The following is a 25,912-nucleotide window of genomic DNA, read 5'->3' as shown; positions in this document are numbered from 1 at the left end:
AGGAAATTGTACAAAAATACGAGGGTTGAAGCAGTGGTGAAGGAAGTGGTTGAGGCATCGTCAGTCAGTGTGGCTTTGTTTATGCTGGAGTGAGCATTAGTCTCCACTCTCTTCCAAACATTTCACAATAATTCATTGTGTTAGGTGCTTGTAGATTGAGTGCGACTGGAGTGGTAGAGGCAGTGGTTGAGGCAGTGGTTGAGGCAGTGGTTGAGGCAGTGGTTGAGGCAGCAGTTGAGGCAGTGGTTGAGGCAGCAGTTGAGGCAGTGGTTGAGGCAGCAGTTGAGGCAGTGGTTGAGGCAGCAGTTGAGGCAGTGGTTGAGGCATTGGTTGAGGCTGCGGTTGAGGCAGTGGTAGACGCAGTGGTTTAGGCAATGGTAGAGGCAGTGGTAGAGGCAGTGGTTGAGGCAGTGGTTGATGCAGCAGTTGAGGCAATGGTAGAGGCAGTGGTAGAGGTAGTGTTTGAAGCAGTAGTTGATGCAGTGGTAGAGGCAGCGGTTGAGGCAGTGGTATTTAATAACATATGTTATTAATAATAATAATTATAAAGTTTTTCTTCTTCTCTTTTTTAGTAAATGTCTACAGGAGAAGGGGTTACTAGCCCATTGCTCCCGGCATTTTAGTCGCCTCATACGACACGCATGGCTTACGGAGGAAAGATTCTTTTCCACTTCCCCATGGACAATAGAAGAAATAAAGAAGAACAAGAGCTATTTAGAAAAAGGAGAAAAACCTAGATGTATGTATATATATATGCATGTGCATGTCTGTGAAGTGTGACCAAAGTGTAAGTAGGAGTAGCAAGATATCCCTGTTATCTAGCATGCTTATGAGACAGAAAAAGAAAACAGCAATCCTGAAGAAGGGGTGTTAATGTTGCAGTTTAAAAACTGTAGTGTAAAGCACCCTTCTGGCAAGACAGTGATGGAGTGAATGATGGTGAAAGTTTTTCTTTTTCGGGCCACCCTGCCTTGGTGGGAATCGGCCAGTGTGATAATAAAAAAAAAATAATAATAATACATGTTTTTATTAATAACATGTATTATTATTATTATTTTTTTTTTTTTTTTTTTTTCAACAAGTCGGCCGTCTCCCACCGAGGCAGGGTGACCCAAAAAAGAAAGAAAATCCCCAAAAAGAAAATACTTTCATCATCATTCAACACTTTCACCACACTCGCACATTATCACTGTTTTTGCAGAGGTGCTCAGAATACAACAGTCTAGAAGCATACACATATAAAGATACACAACATATCCCTCCAAACTGCCAATATCCCAAACCCCTCCTTTAAAGTGCAGGGATTGTACTTCCCATTTCCAGGACTCAAGTCCGACTATATGAAAATTATTATTATTATTATTATTAATAACATGTATGTTATTAAATACCACTGCCTCAACCACTGCCTCAACCACTGCCTCAACTGCTGCCTCTACCACTGCCTCTACCACTGCCTCTACCATTGCCTCTACCACTGCCTCAACCACTGCCTCAGCCACTGCTTCTACCACTACCTCTATCACTGCCTCTACCACTCCAGTTGCACTCAGTCTACAAGCACCAAACACAATGAATTATTGTGAAATGTTTGGAAGAGAGCAGAGACTAATGCTTACTCCAGCATAAACAAAGCCACACTGACTGACAATGCCTCAACCACTTCCTCCACCACTGCTTCAACCCTCGTATTTTTGGACAGTTTCCTTCTTCAATTCTATTGTATTAATAATAATAATAATGATATGATAGAATTAAAGAAGGAAACGAGGGTTGAAGCAGTGGTGGAGGAAGTGGTTGAGGCATCGTTAGTCAGTGTGGCTTTGTTTATGCTGGAGTGAGCATTAGTCTCCACTCTCTTTCAAACATTTCACAGTAATTCATTGTGTTTGGTGCTTGTAGATTGAGTGCGACTGCTACATAATTAACCATGGGCCCAAAGAAACTTGCTAGTGCCAGCCCTTTGGTAAAGAAATTGAGAAACACGATAGAACTGAAGAAAAAAAATTGTACCAAAATATGAGCAGTGCGCCACAGTGGGTGAGGCAGTGGTGGAGACAGTGGTATTTAATAACATGCACGTTATTAAATCATAACATGTATGTACAGTGGAACCTCGGGATACGAACGCCCCACCATGCAAATTTTTCAGGATACGAACTGTCGTTCTGTCAATTTTTTGCCTCAGGATAAGAAAGAAATTTCAGGATGCGAACTTCCCCTTCAAGGGAGGTTCCTTAACCCTTTCAGGGTTTCGGCCGTACTAGTACGGCTTAGGCGCTAGGGTTTTTGACGTACTAGTACACATAAAGGGAAAAGGCTAGTAGGCCTATATGTGAGAGAATGGGTCTGTGTGGTGCATGTGCGCAGTAGAAAAAAAATCTGGGACCCACTGGCGCATTGTGGGAATGCCATTTTAGTAGACCTTGTCCACCATGCCTCGCGGTAAGAAGCTCCTCACTCCTCGGCGAATTGGGACACTTCTGTTCCCCAGTGACAGTTCTAATACAGATGGAAGTACCAGTGAAGATGAGTTTCAAGGTTTTGGTGAGGTTTTGACTGAAACTAATGACCATAATATCGGTAATAGTGAGGAAAACCTAGACGACCCTCAGCCTTCCACCTCTGCTGCTGGGCCATCTTGTTCAGGCTCAGTTGTACCAGAATCAAAGAGGAAACTCCTATTTTCCCAAATCCCAGACTCAGATGTGAGCATTTGTGATGATAGTGATAGTGAATATGAACTACAAGCTCTTCAAACTAGTTCCAGTAGTGATAGTGAAGTGCAATATTCCCCAGTGAAGCGTCAGTATATACGACGATATATGCGCTCTGGTAGTGTGCCATATGCTTTTCCAAGGGGAAGGAGTACGTCTCGGAGTACATCCCGTGGCTGTATAACAGGAACTGACAGTGAAAATGACAATGATACTGTTGCAATTGGGATGGGAAATGTGCATGGTGGTGGTAGTGGTGGTGCCGGCCGTGAGGCACCAGCAGTGGCCCATGCTGCCACCCACACTGCCACCCACGCTGCCACCCATGCTGCCACCCACGCTGCCACCCGCACTGCCACCCACGCTGCCACCCACGCTGCCACCCATGCTGCCACCCACGCAGCTGCCTCAGCTGATCTACAACAAAGGCTACCATCTCCTACCCACCCACCACACTAGCCTCCACAACCACAATCACCTGTCATTGTCCAGTACCCACCAGCAGACTGTGCCTGGGATTCGCAGGAAGCTGTCAACCCACCAGTTTGATGACAGCTAAAGTGGAATACTGCCATGTTGTACACTGGGAAACAGTGCCAGTGAACTGGAATGTTTCGAGTTATTCTTTGACGAACCCCTGATGGAAAGTGTTGTCATGGAAAGCAACACATACTATGAGTACACCATGGCAAACTCAGTACTTTCACCAAAATAACTTCTACACCAGTGGAAGGAGACAACTGTGGCTGAGATGTATCTTTTCTTTGCCACAATACAATGCTATGCCACATGTGTATAAGCACAGTGTGAAATCATACTGGTCAACAGACCTCCTGGTTGCAACTCCAGGTTTCAGTGATATAATGCCAGTGAATCGATTTGTACTAATGTTATGTATGCTTCACTTCTCAGATAAAACCAGGCCTGACAGAAACGACAGGTTATATAAGATTAGGCATGTGTTTGTGTATCTGAAAGAGAAATTCAATATGTATTTTTATCCCTTCAGGAAGCTTGTAAGTGACGAGTCGTTGATTCTGTTCAAAGGAAGACTCTCTTTCAAGCAGTACATACCAAGCAAGAGGAAACGCTTTGTTATAAAGTTGTTTGTGCTTTGTGATTGTTACAGTGGTCTGGTATTGGATATTATTGTGTACACTGGAAGTTATACATTGCAAAATACCAAGAAGTTATTGGGCATCACTGTTGATGTGGTTAGAACAATGATAGAACCATACCTTGGTAAGGGGCATATATTATATGCAGATAACTGGTACACAAGCCCCACACTCAGTGATTTTTTGCGGGTGAACATGACAGATGTGTGTGGCACAGTGCGTGCAAATCGGAAACATATGCCCAGGTTTGACGCTGGCACTCGTAGAGGTGAGGTGCAGGCATTTGCTGCCAATGACATCATGGCATTTCGGTGGCATGACAAACGAGATGTCACACTGTTGTCATCAGTTCACCCTAATGAAATGACAGACACTGGCAGGCAGCATAGAGAGAGCAATGAACCCATTCTAAAACCTGCAGCTGTGATATACTACACCCTCATTATGCGTTCAGTGGACAAATGTGACATGCAGATTGGGTTTGCTGATTGTGTTCACAAGAGTTGTAAGTGGTACATAAAACTCTTTTTCCATCTTCTGGACATTTCCATGCTGAATGCTTATAATATGTTTAAGATGAGGACCAGAAACAAACCACCATACGGTGAATTCTGTTTGTTTGTCATCAGACAAATAGTATTAAAGTACCAAAGAATAACATCTACAATAGACCGCCTACCAAATTTTCAAAAACTTCCTTCTCGCTTGAAGCATGGTGATCACTTCCTGGTAAAACTGCCTGCTACTGCTTTCAAGAAAAAGGCTCAGAAGAGGTGTTACGTGTGTGCACATACAAAAAAACGCCCACAACAACGCAGAGACACTCGTTTTATGTGTGAGGAGTGTAAAACACCACTGTGCATGACACCATGTTTCAAAGACTTCCACAGGCTGCAGAACTTCTAGAAACATTCCCTGTGACTGTATATGTGTATATAAAATATAGAAAAATAGTAATAAGCATCATTTCATATCGTTTGTGTAAATGTTTTCTGTAAACAAAACAATGACAACAGTGTTTATGCCGTTATTGTGTAGTATTGAAAAAGAAATAACTTACAAAATTCTGATCATGTTGGTCTCACAGGCCATAAAAGTTACTTGGAAAAATAAAAATTAAAAAATAATAGAAAATAGTACATAAAATACTAAATGAAAGAATACCGGGTGACAGCAATCGGCGATGTTACCACATGATGCGCATTTTCTGTCAACTTCACGCCTCCATATCTCGGTAAGTATTGATGGTAAAAATTTTTTGTTTAGCCTATAATGTTTAGAAAAAAAAAAATATTTTTTCATAATTTTTTTTTTTAATTTGGCCGACCCTGAAAGGGTTAACCCTTTCAGGGTCTAGAGGCCAAATTTCAAAGTGTGCACCAGTGTCCAAGAATTTTCAAAAAATAATTTTGTTATTTTTCTTATGAAATGGTAGAGAATCTTTTTCTGAAGGTAATAAAGCAAAAAATACGAAATTTGATGGAAAATTGACGAAATTACGCTCTCGCGAATTTTGATGTGTCAGCGATATTTACGCATCGGCGATTTTGCCGACTTTGACTCCCATTTTAGGCCAATTACCTTATTCCAGATGACCAAATTCTTAGCTATTTCACTAGTATTACTTCTATTCTATCGACTGAGGACAAGAAATTGCCAACTCAACTGTTTCAACTACAAAATAAAGTGAATGAAAACTGGTAATTTGGCCAATTTAGTGCAAAGTTCAAAATATTCCAATTTCAAAATAGGGTCCAGAATAAACAATGCAGGCATTCCTGGCACTAAACTAACATTTACTCTGTTCATTAGTTACGTTTTCAGGCTTTACAAATGAATTCCATTTTGATTTTTAATTCACATAATGAATTTTTATTCAAACCAAAAAATAGAAGATTTACTGTCATGCAGTATTGTAATAATTGTATAAATAATATCAGCACATTCGTGAACATATATTAGACCCACCAGCTGGTGTGTATTAGACGTGTGAGGTCATTTGTTTACTCTTGAACATCGGTAAAAATTTAACATTTCTGCTACTTTGAGCTCAATTTCAAGCCATTTTCAGTACTAAAACCAATCAGAATCATCTCTATGTCTGTAATATACCTTCCATTCTATCAAATGAAACCAATAAATTGCAAATACAACTATAAAAAACATACGAAAAACACTGCAAAGTTGCTGTTTTAACCCCTTCAGGGTCCAAGGCCAAAATCTGAAGTGGTGCCCCAGTGTCCAAGAATTTTCAAAAAAAAAAAATTTTTATTTTTTCTTATGAAATAGTAGAGAATCTTTTTGTGAAGGTAATAAAACAAAAAGTACGAAATTTGATGGAAAATTGACGAAATTATGCTCTCGCGAATTTTGATGTGTCAGCGATATTTACAAATCGGCGATTTTGCCGACTTTGACTCCCATTTTAGGCCAATTACATTATTCCAGTCAACCAAATTCTTAGCTATTTCATTAGTATTACTTCTATTCTATCGATTGAGCACAAGAAATCGCCAAGTCAACTGTTTCAACTACAAATTAAAGTGATCGGAAATTGTTAATTTGGCCAATTTAACACAAAGTTCAAAATATTCCAATTTCAAAATAGGGTCCAGAATAAACAATGTAGGTATTCCTGGAACTAAACTAACATTTCCTCTGTTCATTAGTTATGTTTTGAGGCTTTACAAATAAATTCCATTTTGATTTTTTATTCACACCAAAAAATAGAAGATTTACTGTTATGCAATACTGTAATAATTGTATAAATATCATCACCATATTTGTGAATGCATATTAGACCCACCAGCTGGCGTGTATTAAACGTGTGAGGTTGTTTGTTTACTCTTGAATATCAGCAAAAATTTAACATTTCTGCTACTTTGAGCTCAGTTTCAACCCATTTCCAGTGCTAAAACCAATCAAAATCATCTCTCTTTCTGTAATATGTCTTCCATTCTATCAAATGAGACCAAGAAATCGCAAATAGAACTATAAAAAACATACAAAAAAACACTGCAAAGTCGCTGTTTTAATCGAAAAATCATGATTTCAGTTTTTTTCTCTCATTATACACAGCGTGCTGCAGGATCTGTTTTATGTGGTGCACACATACCACATAGATGTATTCTCTCATATCTAGGCCCAAATGTACCAGTCATAGTTTATCAGAGTGAGCTGAGCTCATGACGTAGATCTACGGTTTGGACCCTGAACGTAAAGCCGTAGATCTACGGGACGGACCCTCAAAGGGTTAATCGAAAATTATGGTCTCAGTTTTTTTTCTCTCATTATGCACTGTGTGCTGCAGGATTTGTTTTATGTGGTGCACACATACAACATATATGTATTCTCTCATATCTAGGCAAAAATTTACTGCTCACAGCTTATCAGAGTGAACTGAGCTCATGGCGTAGATCTACGGTTTGGACCCTCAACGTAAAGCTGTAGATCTATGGCACGGACCCCGAAAGGGTTAAATAAATAAATATAATATATACACCTACCGTCCGACTTACGACCTGCTCGACTTACGACCACTCGACTTACGACCGTGTTTTTTATGCCAAATTTCTGGGAAATAAACAACTATTTGTGTTGTGCACAGTGTTTATCCTAAACCTTACAGTATAAAATACAGTACTAACAGCATAAAAAGTAAAGTAAAACATGAAATACCAAAATAAAGCAATAATGTTTTGTTGATATTCAGTAGTAAAGTTCGACTTACGACCATTTCGACTTATGACCGGTTTCTCGGAACCAAACTCGGTCGTAAATCGGATGGTAGGTGTATTTCTTTGCAATGGTTACAGTGTGTGTTTACATATCATAATATGACTGGAGCAAAGAAAGCCACTATCATGCCAAGGCATTTTGGGCAGAAATGCCTACTTAAGACTACTTAAGTCTAAACAGGTGCAAAGTGTACTAGTAGTAGTTACCAATGTTTTGCTGATGGTGGCACCAACTACTGGCAGCCTTTTGAAGTTTCTCCTTAATGTTGTTATTATTATAATTATTACTACGTATATTGTATTATTATTATTTATTTATTAACACATCGGCCAATTCCCACCAAGGCAGGGTGGCTCGAAAAAGAAAAACTTTCATCATCATCATTCACTCCATTACTGTCTTGCCAGAGGGGTGCTTTACACTACAGTTATAAAACTGCAACATTAACACTCCTCCTTCAGAGTGTAGACACTGTACTTCCCATCTCCAGGACTCAAGTCCGGCCTGCTGGTTTCCCTGAATCCCTTCATAAATGTTACTTTGCTCACACTCCAACAGCACGTCAAGTATTAAAAACCATTTGTCTCCATTCATTCCTATCAAATACGCTCATGCACGCTTGCTGGAAGTCCAAGCCCCTTGCACACAAAACCTCCTTTATCCCCTCCCTCCAACCATTCCTAGGTCGACCCCTACCCCGCCTTCCCTCCACTAGAGATTTATACACTCTCGAAGTCATTTTGTTTTGTTCCATTATCTCTACATGTCCAAACCACCTCAACAACCACTCCTCAGCCCTCTGGATAATAGTTTTGGTAATCCCACACCTTCTCCTAATTTCTGAAGTACGAATTCTCTTCATTATATTCACACCACACATTGCCCTCAGACATGACATCTCCTCTGCCTCCAGCCTTCTCCTCATTGCAACATTCATCACCTATGCTTCATGCCCATACAAGAGTGTTGATACAACTATACTCTCATACATTCCCCTTTTTGCTTCCATGGCTGAAGTTCTTTGTCTCCACAGACTCCTAAGTGCACCACTCACCCTTTTCCCCTCATCAATTCTGTGATTCACCTCATCCTTCATAGACCCATCTGCTGACACGTGCACTCCTAAATATCTGAATACATTCACCCCCTCCATACTCTCTCCCTCGAATCTGATATCCAGTCTTTTGTCACCTAATCTTTTTGTTATCCTCATAACCTTACTCTTTCCTATGTTCACTTTTAATTTACTTCTTTTACATACCCTACCAAATTCATCCACCAACCTCTGCAACTTGTCTTCAGAATCTCCCAAAAGCACCGTGTCATCAGCAAAGAGCAACTGTAACAACTCCCACTTTGTGTTTGATTCTTTATCTTTTAATTCCACACCTCTTGCCAAGACCCTAGCATTCATTTCTCTTACAACCCCATCTATAAATATATTAAACAACCACAGTGACATCACACATCCTTGTCTAAGGCCTACTTTTACTGGGAAATAATCTCCCTCTCTCCTACACACCCTAACCTGAGCCTCACTATCCTCGTAAAAACTCTTCACTGCTTTCAGTAACCTACCTCCTATACTATACATCTGCCACATTGCCCCCTATCCACCCTGTCATATGCCTTTTCTGAATCCATAAATGCCACATAAACCTCTTTACCCTTATCTAAATACTGTTCGCCTATATGTTTCACTGTAAACACTTGGTCTAGACACCCCCTACCTTTCCTAAAGCCTTCTTGTTCATCTGCTACCCTACTCTGTCTTACTCTTAATTCTTTCAATAATAACTCTACCATACACTTTACTCAACAGACTTCTTCTTTCTTTCAACACACCGGCTGTATCCCACTGAGGTGGGGTGGCCCAAAAGGAAAAACGAAAGTTGCTCCTTTTAAATTTAGTAATATATACAGGAGAAGGGGCTACTAGCTCCTTGCTCCCAGCATTTTAGTCACCTCTTACAACACGCATGGCTTACAGAGGAAGAATTCTGTTCCACTTCCCCATGGAGGTAAGAGGAAATAAACAAGAACAAGAACTAGTAAGAAAAATAGAAGAAAACCCAGACTGGTGTGTGTATATATATGCTTGTACATACATGTATGTGTAGTGTGACCTAAGTGTAAGTAGAAGTAGCAAGACGTACCTGAAATCTTGCATGTTTATGAGACAGAAAAAAGGACACCAGCAATCCTACCATCATGTAAAACAATTACTGGCTTTCATTTTACACTCACCAGGCAGGATGGTAGTACCTCCCTGGGCAGTTGCTGTCTACCAACCTACTACCTAGGACTCAACAGACTTATTCCCCTATAATTTTTACACTTTCTTTTATCCCCTTTGCCTTTATACAAAGGGACTGTGCATGCTCTCTGCCAATCCCTAGGTACCTTACCCTCTTCCATACATTTATTAAATAATAGCACCAACCACTCCAAAACTATATCCCCCCCTGCTTTTAACATTTCTATCTTTATCCCATCAATCCCAGCTGCCTTACCCCTTGTATTATTATTATTGTTATAATAATGATTTTTATTAGTAGTAGTAGTACATACGTATGTGGTGAGGGGCTCTTCATCTAGGGAATTTGATCTGTGCTGCAGGTCCCTAAATTAATAATAATAATTATTATTACTATTATTAATACGTACTAATAATAATGATAATACATAATAATAGGCCACACTACACATACATGTACATATTTATTTATACCCACTCATCTGAGTTTTCTTTGATTTTACCTTAATAGTTCTTGGTCTTATTACTTTTCCTTTTATATCCATGGGGAAGTGGAATAAGAATCCTTCCTCCATAAGCCATGCGTGTTGTAAAAGTCAACTAAAATGCCGGGAACAATGGGCTAGTAACCTCTTTTCCTGTAATAATTACTAAAAAAAATGAGAAGAAAATTGTCAAAGTGGGAAGTCTGAATGTGCGTGGATGTTGTGCAAATGATAAGAAAGAGATGATTGTGGATGTTATGAATGAGAAGAAGCTGGATGTCCTGACTTTAAGTGAAACAAAGCTGAAGGGGGTGGGAGAGTTTCAGTGGAGAGGAATAAATGGGTTTAGGTCAGGGGTTTCAAATAGAGTTAGAGCTAAGTAAGGAGTAGCAATAATGTTGAAGGATAAGCTATGGCAGGAAAAGAGGGACTATAAATGTATTAATTCAAGGATTATGTGGAGTAAAATAAAGGTTGGATGTGAAAAGTGGGTTATAGTAAGCATATATGCACCTGGAGAAGAGAGAAGTGTAGAGGAAAGAGAGAGATTTGGGGAAGTGTTGAGTGAATGCGTGGGGAGTTTTGAACCAAGTGCGAGAGTAATGGTGGTTGGGGATTTCAATGCTAAAGTGGGCAAAAATGTTGTGGAGGGAGTAGTAGGTAAATTTGGGGTGCCAGGGGTAAATGAAAACTGGGAGCCTTTAATTGAGCTATGTGTAGTAAGAGTTTTGGTAATAAGTAATACATATTTTATGAAGAAGAGGATAAATAAATATACAAGGTATGATATAGCACGTAATGAAAGTAGTTTGTTAGATTATGTATTGGTGGATAAAAGGTTGATGGGTAGGCTCCAGGATGTACACGTTTATAGAAGGGCAACTGATATATCGGATCATTATTTAGTTGTAGCTACAGTTAGAGTAAGAGGTAAATGGGAAAAGAGGAAAATGGCAACAACAAGCAAGAGGGAGGTCAGAGTGTATAAACTAAGGGAGGAGGAAGTTCGGGTGAGATATAAGCAACTATTGGCAGAAAGGTGGGCTGGTGCAAGTATGAGTAGTGGGGGGGGGGGGGTTGAAGAGGGTTGGAATAGTTTTAAAAATGTAGTATTAGAATGTGGGGCAGAAGTTTGTGGTTATAGGAGGGTGGGTGCAGGAGGAAAAAAGAGGAGTGATGGGTGGAATGATGAAGTAAAGGGTGTGATAAAAGAGAAAAAGTTAGTTTATGAGAGGTTTTTACAAAGCAGAAGCATTATAAGAAGAGTAGAGTATATGGAGAGTAAAAGAAAGGTAAAGAGAGTGGTGAGAGAGTGCAAAAGGAGAGCAGATGATAGAGTGGGAGAGGCACTGTCAAGAAATTTTAATGAAAATAAGAAAAAATATTGGAGTGAGTTAAACAAGTTAAGAAAGCCTAGAGAATGAATGGATTTGTCAGTTAAAAACAGAGTAGGGGAGTTAGTAGATGGGGAGATGGAGGTTTTGGGTAGATGGCGAGAATATTTTGAGGAACTTTTAAATGTCAACGAAGAAAGGGAAGCGGTAATTTCATGCACTGGCCAAGGAGGTACACCATCTTTTAGGAGTGAAGAAGAACAGGATGTGAGTGTGGGGGAGGTGCGTGAGGCATTACATAGAATGAATGGGGGTAAAGTAGTTGGAACTGACGGATATAGTGTTGGAGTGGTTGGTATTTTTGTTTAATAAATGTATGAAAGAGGGGAAGGTATCTAGGGATTGGGGAGAGCATGTATAGTCCCTTTATATAAAGGGAAGGGGACAAAAGAGATTGTAAAAATTATAGAGGAATAAGTTTACTGAGTATACCAGGAAAAGTGTACGGTAGGGTTATAATTGAAAGAATTAGAGGTAAGACAGATTGTGGATAAGCAAGGAGGTTTCAAAGTGGGTAGGGGATGTGTAGATCAAGTATTTAGATAAAGGTAGGGAAGTTTTTATTGCATTTATGGATTTAGAAAAGGCATATGATAGAGTGGATAGGGGAGCAATGTGGCAGATGTTGCAAGTATATGGAATACAGTGGACTCCCGACATTCGATGGCATCGACATTCGATAAATCCAACATTCGATGCATTTTAAAGCAAAAATTTCGCCTCGACATTCGATGGAAAACCCGACATTCGATACAATTCGTACGAGATGTGTCCACATGTGGCTTGAACTGCACCATGTGTGCCAGTGTTTACAAGCCAGCCAGTCTGCACACATCTAAGGATACATTCGGTACATTCCATATTATCCATGTTATCACTGTTTTTGGTACTTGTTTCTGCAAAATAAGGAACCATGGGCCCCAAGAAAGCTTCTAGTGCCAACCCTTCGAGAAAAAAGGTGCTAATGACTATTGAAATGAAGAAAGAGATAATTGCAAAGTACGAAAGTGGAGTGTATGTGTCGGAGTGCATGATGATTTGGTAAAGAAATTGCCTGCAACTAGTGGTGATGTGAGTGAATTTAAGGCCAGCAAAGGTTGGTTTGAAAGATTTAAGAATCGTAGTGGCATACACAGTGTGGTAAGGCATGGTGAGGCTGCCAGTTCAAGTCCTAATGGAAGGGGATTCCCCTTCTAAACACTAACATCCCTCCTCCCATCCCATCAATCATCACCAGATCTTCATTAAAGGTAAGTGTCAATTATTCTATTGTTATTAATCTATTGTTATTGTTGTTATTGTAATTATTCTATTGCATTAAACTTAATATTTCATGTGGTAAAAATTTTTTTTTCATACTTTTGGGTGTCTTGCACGGATTAATTTGATTTCCATTAATTCTTATGGGGAAAATTAATTTGACTTTCGATATTTTCGACATTCGATAACTCTCAGGAACGGATTAATATTGAATGTCAGGGGTCCACTGTAAGTGGTAAGTTACTAAATGCTGTAAAGAGTTTTTATGAGGATAGTAAGGCTCAGGTTAGGGTGTGTAGAAGAGAGGGAGACTACTTCCTGGTAAAAGTAGGTCTTAGACAGGGATGTGTAATGTCACCATGGTTGTTTAATATATTTATAGATGGGGTTGTAAAAGAAGTAAATGCTAGGGTGTTCGGGAGAGGGGTGCGATTAAATTATGGGGAATCAAATACAAAATGGGAATTAACACAGTTGCTTTTTGCTGATGATACTGTGCTTATGGGAGATTGTAAAGAAAAATTGCAAAGGTTAGTGGATGAGTTTGGGAGTGTGTGTAAAGGTAGAAAGTTGAAAGTGAACATAGAAAAGAGTAAGGTGATAAGGGTATCAAATGATTTAGATAAAGAAAAATTGGATATCAAATTGGGGAGGAGGAGTATGGAAGAAGGGAATGTTTTCAGATACTTGGGAGTTGGCGTGTCGGCGGTTGGATTTATAAAGGATGAGGTTAATCATAGAATTGATGAGGGAAAAAAGGTGATTGGTGCATTGAGGTATATGTGGAGACAAAAAACATTATCTATGGAGGCAAAGAAGGGAATGTATGAAAGTATAATAGTACCAACACTCTTATATGGATGTGAAGCTTGGGTTGTGAATGCAGCAGCGAGGAGGCAGTTGGAGGCAGTGGAGATGTCCTGTCCAAGGGCAATGTGTGGTGTAAATATTACGCAGAAAATTCGGAGTGTGGAAATTAGGAGGTGTGGAGTTAATAAAAGTATTAGTCAGAGGGCTGAAGAGGGGTTGTTGAGGTGGTTTGGTCATTTAGAGAGAATGGATCAAAGTAGAATGAGATGGGATGGAGAGCATTTAAATCTGTAGGGGAAGGAAGGCGGGGTAGGGGTCGTCCTCGAGAAGGTTCGAAGGAAGGGGTAAGGGAGGTTTTGTGGGCTAGGGGCTTGGACTTCCAGCAGGCGTGCATGAGTGAGTTCGATAGGAGTGAATGGAGATGAATGGTATTTGGTACCTGACGATCTGTTGGAGTGTGAGCAGGGTAATATTTAGTGAAGGGATTCAGGGAAACCTGTTATTTTTATATAGCTAGACTTGAGTCTTGGAAATGGGAAGTACAATGCCTGCACTCTAAAGGAGGGGTTTCAGGATATTAGCAGTTTGGAGGGATATGTTGTGTCTCTTTATACGTATATATGCTTCTAAGCTGTTGTGTTCTGAGCACCTCTGCAAAAACAGTGATTATGTGTGAGTGAAGTGAAAGTGTTGAATGATGATGAAAGTATTTTCTTTTTGGGGATTTTCTTTCTTTTTGGGTCACCCTGCCTCGGTGGGAGACAGCCGACTTGTTAAAAAAAAAATTCATAATAATTACGTATAATATAATAATACATTATTATATTATTTTATTGTTATTATATACGTACTACGTACTAATATAATAATATATAATATAATAATACGTACAATAATAATTATAATAACAATAGTACATGTATGTACGTTCTGCATATAATTTAGTTTGACAACACCACCAGATAGCAGTGTCAGTCAAAACAATGGTCACCAGTGCATATGTGTTTATGGAGTTACCCTTGTGGTGCAACGAATTCCCGTGATTTCCTTACATTTTGTGCAGTTAATTCACCAGATTACTTTCTTCTGACCATGGGTCCTAAGAAAGTAAGTGTAATGGACAGTGCTGAGAAGAAAAAGAGGATGATTTGCATGGAATTAAAGCAAGAAATGATTAATAAGCACAGACTAGGTACGAGGGTTGAGGAATTGGCGAGTTGAGTACAAGCGTAGCCCCTCTACTATATGTACAATACTAAAGCAGGAGTCTATAAAGGCTGTAGTGCCAGTAAAGGGTGTTAAAGTAATTTCTAAGTAGTGGACCTCTGTCATTGAAAAGATGGAAAAGCTGCTGTTGACTTGGTTGACGGAGAAACAGCTCACAGGAGATACGTAGTGCAGTGAGATAAACATAAAAATTGTACATAACAGTTCTTAAGATTATTATTATAATCAAGGGGGAAGCGCTAAACCCGTAGGATTATACAGCACCTGGGAGGGAAGGTATTCAGGCTTAATTTGGGGAACTGGAGCACAGATCCAATTCCCTAAATCAAGAGCCCCTCACCATCATCAAGGAGCCTTCCTTGAGGGCCAGTTCTTAACCCTTTCAGGGTCGACAGGCCCTCTCAGAGACTTGTTCTCAGGGTCGCCCAAATTTCAAAAAAAAAAAAAAAAAAAATCCCATGAAAAGATAGAGAATCTTTTCCCGATCATAATGACACCAAAAGTATGAAATATGATAGAAAACTTACGGAATTATGCTCTCGCGAAGCTAGCGGTCTCGACGATGTTTACGCATCGGCGATTTTGCCCACTTTGAGCCCTATTTTCGGCCAATTCCACTGTACTATTCTACAAAAATCATAACTATTTTGCTAGAACTCCATTTTTTCTATCGAATGAGTGCAAGAAACCACCCAGTTACCGATTTCAACTATCTAATACAGTGCTCAGAATTTAGCAATTTTGCCAATTTCACACAAATTTCAAAAGATGCCAATTTCCAAATAGGGTCCAGAATAAACAAGAAAGACATTCCTGGCACTAAAATGACATTTCCTCTGTTCATTAGTCACGTCCCAATGCCCCTCTTACATTCTTTTGCTTTCCACTTTGAATTTTTATTCTCACAAAAAATAGAATATATACTGTTATGCAGACTACTGCATTAGTGTAAAACATTATATAAATAATATTGGCACACTTGTGAAAGAATATTAGACTCACCAGTTGACATGTATTAGACGCTTGGTATGAGTTATTTACTTTTGAACTTTGGTAAAAATTTAACATTTCTGCTACTTTGAGCTCAATTTCAAGGTACTTTTCATTGTAAAATCAGTCAAAATCATCTCAATTTCTGTAATATGTCTTCCTTTCTCTGGAATGAGACCAAGAAAACTAGAATACAACAATAAATACCATACGAAAATACAGTGTAAAGTCTCTGTTTTAATCCAAAAACACGGTCAAAGTTTTTTTTTCTCATTACGCACTGTGTGCTGCAGGATTTTTTTTATACTGCGCACACTGACCACATAGACCCATTCTTTCATATGTAGGCCTACTAGCGTTCTCTCACTAGATTTGAGGGCGCTAGAATTTAGGCGTACTAGTATGTCAAAAACCCTGGTGCGTAAGCCGTACTAGTACGGCTGAAACCCTGAAAGGGTTAAGAAAAGTGTGAACTCCTGACAGGATATGCCACTCTGCATTTCTTCTCCAAGGTATGTAAATGCCTTATGTACACCAGATCTAATTTAGTTAGCCTCACAAACTCCATTTTCTCTTATAACACCTCTGACGTTTTCATAGCGAGAGTGCGCGACCACTCCCGACCACAATCCTCCTCCCTCCGCCTTCCATGTAATGACATATTTTATTAATTCTAGACTATATCAGGTTTCCATGTTATTTATATTGTTTATTATGTCATATTAGATGAATTGTGACAGATAAATGAGCTGTAGAGTTGATGTCATGCCTCCTGAGAGCAGGAATTCAGCTGGAACGAATTAATTGCATTTCAGTTAATTTAAATGAAGAAAGTTGACCCAGCATACGAACAAGTCCACGGAACTGATTAAATTCATAACCCGAGGTTCCACTGTATTTAGTACAATATTCTACAACGTTTTCGTGTATTTTATGATTGTTCATGGTTCAAAAAATTAAGGAAGCAGTATTGTATTATATTTCCCTACAATATACTGTATTGGGGCGCCAAACATTCGCGATTTTTCAACATTCACGAGGCACTTGATCCCCTAACCCTTGCAAATGTTGAAGGAGACATGTAGAATGACTTGGAGAGCTTATAAATCTGTAGCAGAAGGAAGGAGGGGTAGGGGTCATCCTAGGAAAGGCTGGAAGGAGGGGGTAAAGGCAGTTTTGTGAGCAAGGGGCTTGGACTTCCATCAAGCGTGCATGTGCGTGTTAGATAGGCGTGAATAGAGACAAATGGCTTTTGGGACCTGACGAGCTGTTGGAGTGTGAGCAGGGTAATATTTTGTGAAAGGGTTCAGGGAAACCGGTTAGCCAGACTTGAGTCCTGGAAATGGGAAGTACAATGCCTGCACTTTATTGGAGGGGTTTGGTATATTGGCAATTCGGAAGGACGTCTAAGCTGTCGTATCTGAGCGCCTCTGCAAAGACGGTGATTATGTATGAGTGATGGTGAGAGTATTGAATGATGATTCAATTTTTTTTTCTTTCTTTTTCAGTATTTTTTTCTTTTTGGGTCACCCTGCCTTGATGGGAAACAGCCAACATGTTAAAAAAAAAATGTTCAACTATTGACTGATCTTGTAATAAAAGCTATTAAATTCTTTATATAGAATCTCTCTAGTTTTAAGATTTAAGTTTTGTTAGTTGCATTCACAATTTGTATGTACAGCAATACAGTGGACCCCCGGTTTACGATATTATTTCATTCCAGAAGTATGTTCAGGTGCCAGTACTGAACGAATTTGTTCCCATAAGGAATATTGTGAATTAGATTAGTCCATTTCAGACCCCCAAACATACACGTACAAACGCACTTACATAAATACACTTACATAATTGGTCGCATTGGGAGGTGTTCGTAAAGCGAGGGTCCACTGTATTTTTCTTATTTGGAATGATGTATGTCGAGAAATTAACAGATTATAGAATTCATACTTTTCCACCTGTTTGGTAGAAAAAAATTCTGAATTCAAGTAGCTTCCCAAAATAACTTGATTTAGTGAATGGTAAGTGAAATTTTGGTTCAATGTGTGTACAGAATGGCCTAGCAAATGCAGAAAATAAAAGTTCTTAAACCAACCATAGACCATTGAGTTATGTATTAACCCGTAAACGGTCCAAACGTATATATACGTTCTCTCCCGTAGTGTCCCAAATTTTTTGAGAAAAAAAATCTTTGTTTTTTAATAGGAAAAAAGAGCATGTGGTACCCAGGCATCCCCAATTATTTTAATATGGCACACAGTGAGTGGTGGAGAGTGGTAGTAATGGTGGTTGAGGGTGGAAGTGATTGTGATAGTGATGGTAAGAGATAACCTCTCCTCCCCCTCCCCTCTTTGCTGTCTTTCATGTGCCAGCAAGAGTCTTCAGTAAAGGTAAAAGTTATTTAAATGTTCATTTATCCATTTCATTAGTGCTTTATATTTATTTCTCGTTTTCAGTATGTAAAACTATAGTTATTCTCTATAAAATGTATTTTTACTTTTGTAATTCCTTAAAATTTTTAAAAAACCTGAAAATCAGATGTGTCCTTTATTTGTTAATCATTTGTTTTTTAACACGTCAGCCGTTTCCCACCAAGGTAGGGTGACCCAAATAGAAAGAAAAAGCTTTCAGCATCATTCAACACTCTCACCATCATTCATACAAAATCACTGTCTTTGCAGAGGCTCTCAGATATGACAGTTTAGATGTCACTCCAAACAGCCAATATCCCAAACCCCTCCTTTAAAGTGCAGGCATTGTACTTCCCACTTCCAGGACTCAAGTCTGGCTAACTGGTTTCTCCGAATCCCTTCACAAAATGTTGCCCTGCTCACAAGAGCTTGTCAGGTCCCAAAAACCATTCATCTCTATTCATTCCTATCTAACACACTCATGCACGCTTGCTGGAAGTCCAAGCCCCTCGCCCACAAAACTGCCCTTTCCCCCCCCCCCCTCCATCCTTTCCTAGGATGACCCCTACCCTGCCTTCCTTACCCTACAGATTTAAACGCTCTCTAAGTCATTCTACTTTGTTCCGGTCTCTCTAAATGACCAAACCACCTCAATAACCCCTCTTCAGTCCTCTGGCTAATACTTCTAGTAACTCCACACCTAATTTCCACACTACGAATTCTCTGCATAATATTTACACCACACATTGCCCTTAGATATGACATCACTGCCCCCAGTCTTCTCCTTGCTGCAGCATTTACAACCCATGTTTTGCACCCACAAAAAAGATAGCAATGCGAATGATAACTTAAGAGAAGCATTCTTTTCATAGGGATAAAGGATATGCGTATATTTTATTTGTTGAATAATCTTAGACACCTAAAAACAAGCAACATTACAGTACTGCCTAAATCCTATGATAATGAGTTTTCATAGGACATTGTTTCTCAAAATTGTTTTAAAGTTCTTGCTTAATGCCCAATTAAATTTAAGCCCTTTCATATTGAAAGAATAATACAGGTTACAGTGGACCCCCAGTTAACAATATTTTTTTATTCCAGAAGTATGTTCAGGTGCCAGTACTGACCGAATTTGTTCCCATAAGGAATATTGTGAAGTAGATTAGTCCATTTCAGACCCCCAAATATACACATACAAACGCACTTACATAAATACACTTACATAGTTGGTCGCATTGGGAGGTGATCATTAAGCGGGGGTCCACTGTATTTGGATGGAAGCAAGAGGCTAGCTGACAATTCACATTTGTCCCTTGCTGTATATTACTTGGTGAACCAGTTGTAATTACAGATTTGCATTTTTGCTTTTACAAAATTCTAAATTGTATCCTTCTGAATTCATAATTTTTACTCTGAATTTTGCAGAATTCTGAATATGAAATGTTGTTGTACGTGCTTTCTTTTCTTATGTACATTTAAATTTTAGATTTTTATAATCAGACTTTTCAAATTATGTTTCTTTAAATTCACTTGTATGAAATTTGCTTGATTATTATATTAATGTCTCATATACAGCTTTCAAAAGACCTGGAGACAGAACAGCAATTAAACTTGTCAATGCGCCAGGGTAAGCAGGAATTGGTCTCCAAAGTTGTTAGTCTGCAGACATTACTGGATCAGAAAGATAAGGTAAGAGCAAAGTTTAACTGATCTACTAAGTCAAGAAAATATAATGTATCCATAGGCAATTGGGAACACATTATGATAATGATTTTGCACAATTTGAGGCCTATTTTCAGTATTCAAACTGACCTAGTTTCTGGCTAGTATGACTTCCATACTATCCATTGAGTGCATCAAACTGCTCATTCATCTGTCAGAACTACCCTGTTAATTTGGCAAATTTTACACTATTTTCAGTAAATTCCAGTTTAAAAACAAACTCTGTTGTAGTCCTTCCATCCACTAAAGGAACCTTCCCTCTGTTCACTAATAATGCACCCAGGTTTCTCTTATATAACACTTGCCCTCCATTTTGAATCTGTCGTCACTGAAGAATATCAGTGTTTTTTCCTTTTTCTCTGCTAATAAACCATAACCAAGAATGCTTAAACATGTCCCAATAATTGAAGTAGGCCTAAAATGCACCAATACTGCAACTTCCAGCATTTTGACACATGTTTCAGGCCCCTTCTGATCCTAAATCAACCATACTTCATTAGCATGTCTTCCATTCCATCTATTGCTATGAAGAAACAGCCAGTAAACCCATGGAAACCACCCTAAAATCCACCCCAAAGTATTTTAACCCAAACACAGGGTCACAGGTTTGCTGTTCCATCATGCACTGCATAGGTCAGGATTCCTTTTTAATACCATACACACCAACTGCTCAGACACATTCTCTCATGTCTGGACCAAAATTTGCTACTCACAGCAAATTTGAGGGTGCTATGAATATTGCATACAGGCCTCCCTCAACATTCCCGAGGCTTAGGGGATCAAGAGCCTCGCGAATGTTGAAAAATCGCGAATGTTTGGTGCCCCAATATATTGCAGGGAAATCTAATACTGCTTCCTTAACCTGTTGAACCATGAACATTCATAAAACACATGAGAACATCATAAAATATATGTATTGTATATACATACATGCTCCTCCCACTCATATATTTGTCCAATTCTCATCCTCATATCTGACATAGACAAGGATGTCAGCCACAGCACTGTGTCTTCCTTTGCAGATGACACCCAAATCTGCATGACAGTGTTTTCCATTGCAGACACTGCAAGGCTCCAGGTGGACATCAACCAAATCTTTCAATGGGCTGCAGAAAACAATATGAAGTTCAACGATGAGAAATTTCAATTACTCCGATATGGTAAACATGAGGAAATTAAAACTTCATCAGAGTACAAAATAAATTCCAGCCACAAAATAGAGCGAAAAACCAATGTCAAAGACCTGGGAGTGATCATGTCGGAGGATCTCACCTTCAAGGACCATAACATTGTATCAATCGCATCTGCTAGAAAAATGACAGGATGGATAATGAGAACCTTCAAAACTAGGGATGCCAAGCCCATGATAACACTCTTCAGGTCGCTTGTTCTATCTAGGCTGGAACATTGCTGCACACTAACAGCACCTTTCAAGGCAGGTGAAATTGCTGACCTAGAAAATGTACAGAGAACCTTCACGGCACGCATAACGGAGATAAAACACCTCAATTACTGGGAGCACTTGAAGTTCCTGAACCTGTGCTTCCTGGAACGCAGGTGGGAGAGATACATGATTATATACACCTGGAAAATCCTAGAGGGACTAATACCGAACTTGCACACGAAAATCGGTCACTACGAATGCAAAAGACTCAGCAGATGATGCAACATCCCCCCAATGAAAACCAGGGGTATCACTAGCACATTAAGAGACAACACAATAAGTGTCAGGGGCCCGAGACTGTTCAACTGCCTCCCAGCATACATAAGGGGGATTACCAGTAGACCCCTGGCTGTCTTCAAGCAGGCACTGGACAAGCACCTAAAGTCGGTACCTGACCAGCCAGGCTGTGGCTCGTACGTTGGATTGTGTGCAACCAGTAGTAACAGCCTGGATGATCAGACTGATCCACCATGAGGCCTGGTCATAGAGGGGGCCGCGGGGGCGTTGACCCCCGGAACTCTCTCCAGGTAAACTCCAGGTTAAAGCTACCCAAGGTCCTATCGAAGCTCAACTCTTGGGTAGTTTCAAATTTAGGTTGGATAAATACATGAGTGAGAGGGGTTGGATTTGAATGGGATTTGCATGTGAGTAAATAGAATTTTTTTTTTTTTTTCAACAAGTCGGCCGTCTCCCACCGAGGCAGGGTGACCCAAAAGAGAAAGAAAATCCCCAAAAAGAAAATACTTTCATCATCATTCAACACTTTCACCACACTCACACATTATCACTGCTTTTGCAGAGGTGCTCAGAATACAACAGTTTAGAAGCATATACGTATAAAGATACACAACATATCCCTCCAAACTGCCAATATCCCAAACCCCTCCTTTAAAGTGCAGGCATTGTACTTCCCATTTCCAGGACTCAAGTCCGACTATATGAAAATAACCGGTTTCCCTGAATTTTTTTTTTTTTTTTTTTTTTTCAATAAGTCGGCCGTCTCCCACCGAGGCAGGGTGACCCAAAAAAGAAAGAAAATCCCCAAAAAGAAAATACTTCCATCATCATTCAACACTTTCACCACACTCGCACATTATCACTATTTTTGCAGAGGTGCTCAGAATACAACAGTCTAGAAGCATACACATATAAAGATACACAACATATCCCTCCAAACTGCCAATATCCCAAACCCCTCCCCCAAAGCGCAGGCACAGCACCTCCCACCCCCAGGACTCAAGTCCGACTATATGAAAATAACCGGTTTCCCTGAATCCCTTCACTAAATATTACCCTGCTCACACTCCAACAGATCGTCAGGTCCCAAGTATCATTCGTCTCCATTCACTCCTATCTAACACGCTCATGCACGCTTGCTGGAAGTCCAAGCCCCTCGCCCACAAAACCTCCTTTACCCCCTCTTTCCAACCCTTTCGAGGACGACCCCTACCCCTCTTTCCTTCCCCTATAGATTTATATGCTTTCCATGTCATTCTACTTTGATCCATTCTCTCTAATAGAATTATCAAAGCTTATTGCTTGGGTAGCATTGAAAATTGAGTTGGGAAAATATTCTGCTGGTGTGATGGATTTTGAATGACCTGCTTAGTATGGGCTGTCATGCCTACTGCAGTGTTCCTCCTTTCTTATGTTAATATGTTCTTATAACCATACTAGACAGACTGTTCCACTCATCAACCTAAGAATATAAGAAAGGAGGAACACTGCAGTAGGCCTGTTGGCCTATACTTGGCAGGTCCTTCACATAACCACCCCACTAATAGAATAAACGCTACCCAAGCAATAAGCTTTGATAATTCTATTTACTCACGTCCAAATCCCACTCAAATCCAACCCCTCTCACTCGTGTATTTATCCAACCTAAATTTGAAACTACCCAAGGTTTTAGCATAGATAGGACCTTGGGTAAAGGGATGGGGACTGTAGTGGCAAGCTTCCTTGTGAAGAACATTGTGATGGGCAACTGAGACTGTTTCTTCATATCTACAAAGTTTTGTAGGGAATTATGCCTCTATCAGTGTCGTTCATCAACTTCAAAGTCCTCAACATAAATATGATTTGGCGGTTGAGAATTCGTGAATGTGTGAAGCCCGCGAAAGTTGAAAACGGGAATGTTCAGGGAGATCTGTACTAGCACTTAATGGATGTTGATCACTGTGACAAATAAGTATGCAATGGACAGCTTAAGGTGAGGAGTTTATATGTAATAAAAAAAATTATCACTGTATGTATTGAAAGGTTATCAAGTTGGAACTTATGTATCTTGCAATAAGCTTAAAGTGCCATAGACCTTTTATTGTGTAACACCGTAATATGTTACCCAACAGAGAATAGCCGAGCTGGACTCACAGGTGGTGGATTTCATGGCTCATCTAGAAGCACTTTCCACTGTCAACAGTAACCCAGAGCTTCAAGGTGGAAAGCTTTACATTCCCTCGGATTCCTCCAAATCTCACGGGGCGAGGCGGAAGCACCGTAAATAAACTCTGAACTTCATAAGACAGTAGACAGAGTAACTATGTTGATATAAAAACAATGCTATATATTTATTTTGCATGCCTTACAAGGAAGATATGTTTTTTATGCCCTGTGTTTGTACGAGAAACAAGAAAGAGCGGGTATTAATAAAATAACAAATACAAGCCAAATATCTTGTTTTTAAATAGCCAGTGGTAAAAAAGACAAATATCTTATTTAAATATACTAGTCATTCTAATTTTTTAATGCATTGATGGCAGGTGTTTTAATTTATTGTCTTAGGCTTGAAGAAAATAATTGTCAGTATGATAATCTATTCAAGAACATTTTTTTGTCTTGTTCATAGTGTGTGTGTGTTCTTACTGCTCATCTAAGAATAACTTGCATTCTTAGAAAAACAGGAAGTAAAAATACAAATATAGGGCACAACATCTGGCTGTGACTGTGGCTACAAATAGACAAAATCTTTTTCTTTCAACAAACTGGCCATAACCCACTGAGGGAGGGTGGCCCAAAAAGAAAAACAAAAGTTTCTCTTCTTAACTTTAGTTATGTATACAGGAGAAGGGGTTACAAGCCCCTTGCTCCCAGATAGTTAAAATACTTCATAAATTATGCTCCCACTAAGAAATATAACATTATAGATTATGCTCCCACTATGAAATAATACATTACAGATTATACTCCCATTATGAACCAAATAACATTATACATTATGCTGTTAATAATACATTATACTGTTAAATAAATTATGGATTATGCTCCTACTGTGGAATAGTACATTATAGGTTATGCTCCCACTATGATTGCTATTATATAAATAATGCTTCTATTGTGCAGTGTTGCATTATACATTATGCATACTCCTGTTTGTTAATAAGACACAACATGCAGCTTGTGACATTTTATTATGAAGAAGTTTCGTCCACAAGGGACCTCATCAATCATCACAAATGTTTTCTCAATATAATACCATAAACATATTTTTTTTTTTTAACAAGTCGCCTGTCTCCCACTGAGGCAGGGTGACCCAAAAAGAAAGAAAATCCCCAAAAAGAAAATACTTTAATCATCATTCAACACTTTCACCTCATTCACACATAATCACTGTTTTTGCAGAGGTGCTCAGAATACAACAGTTTAGAAGCATATACGTATAAAGATACACAACATATCCCTCCAAACTGCCAATATCCCAAACCCCTCCTTTAAAGTGCAGGCATTGTACTTCCCATTTCTGGGACTCAAGACCAGCTATATAAAAATAACCAGTTTTCCGGAATCCCTTCACTAAATATTACCCTGCTCACACTCCAACAGATCGTCAGGTCCCAAATACCATTCATCTCCACTCACTTCTATCTAACACGCTCATGCACGCTTGCTGGAAGTCCAAGCCCCTCGCCCACAAAACCTCCTTTACCTCCTCCCTCCAACCTTTTCAGCACTCTGACTAATACTTTTATTAGCTCCACACCTTCTCCTACTTTCCACACTCCGAATTTTCTGCATAATAGTATTTACACCACACATTGCCCTTAGACAGGACATCACTGCTTCCAACCATCTCCTTGCTGCAGCATTTACAACCCAAGCTTCACACCCATATAAGAGTGTTGGTACCACTATACTTCCATACATTCCCTTCTTTGCCTCCATAGATAACGTTTTTTTGTCTCCACATATACCTCAACGCACCACTCACCTTTTTTTCCTTCATCAATTCTATGATTAACCTCATCCTTTATTATTCCATCTGCTGATATGTCAACTCCCAAATATCTGAAAGCATTCACTTCTTCCATACTCCTCCTCTCCAATTTGATATCCAATTTTTCTTTAT

The 25,912-nt window shown here is 39.4% G+C and overlaps 1 protein-coding gene across 2 annotated transcripts in view; it reads left to right on the top strand.

Moving 5' to 3' along the window:
- LOC128692164 (BRCA1-associated protein) overlaps positions 1 to 24,239 on the top strand; it is a 135,393-nt gene extending 111,154 nt beyond the window's left edge. For both annotated transcript variants that reach the window (XM_070085198.1, XM_070085197.1), the window contains exons 13-14: positions 19,980 to 20,093; positions 23,919 to 24,239. In XM_070085198.1, coding sequence (XP_069941299.1) covers positions 19,980 to 20,093; positions 23,919 to 24,074 — 270 coding nt within the window. In that variant the 3' untranslated portion in view covers positions 24,075 to 24,239. The remainder of the gene's footprint in view (positions 1 to 19,979; positions 20,094 to 23,918) is intronic.
- Positions 24,240 to 25,912: the final 1,673 nt, after the last annotated feature.

The sequence above is a fragment of the Cherax quadricarinatus genome, chromosome 15 (assembly GCF_038502225.1).
Source record: "Cherax quadricarinatus isolate ZL_2023a chromosome 15, ASM3850222v1, whole genome shotgun sequence".
Lineage (NCBI taxonomy): Eukaryota > Metazoa > Arthropoda > Malacostraca > Decapoda > Parastacidae > Cherax > Cherax quadricarinatus.
The sequence above is the reverse complement of the archived record's forward strand: the minus strand, read 5'-3'. Positions and strand labels throughout refer to the sequence as shown.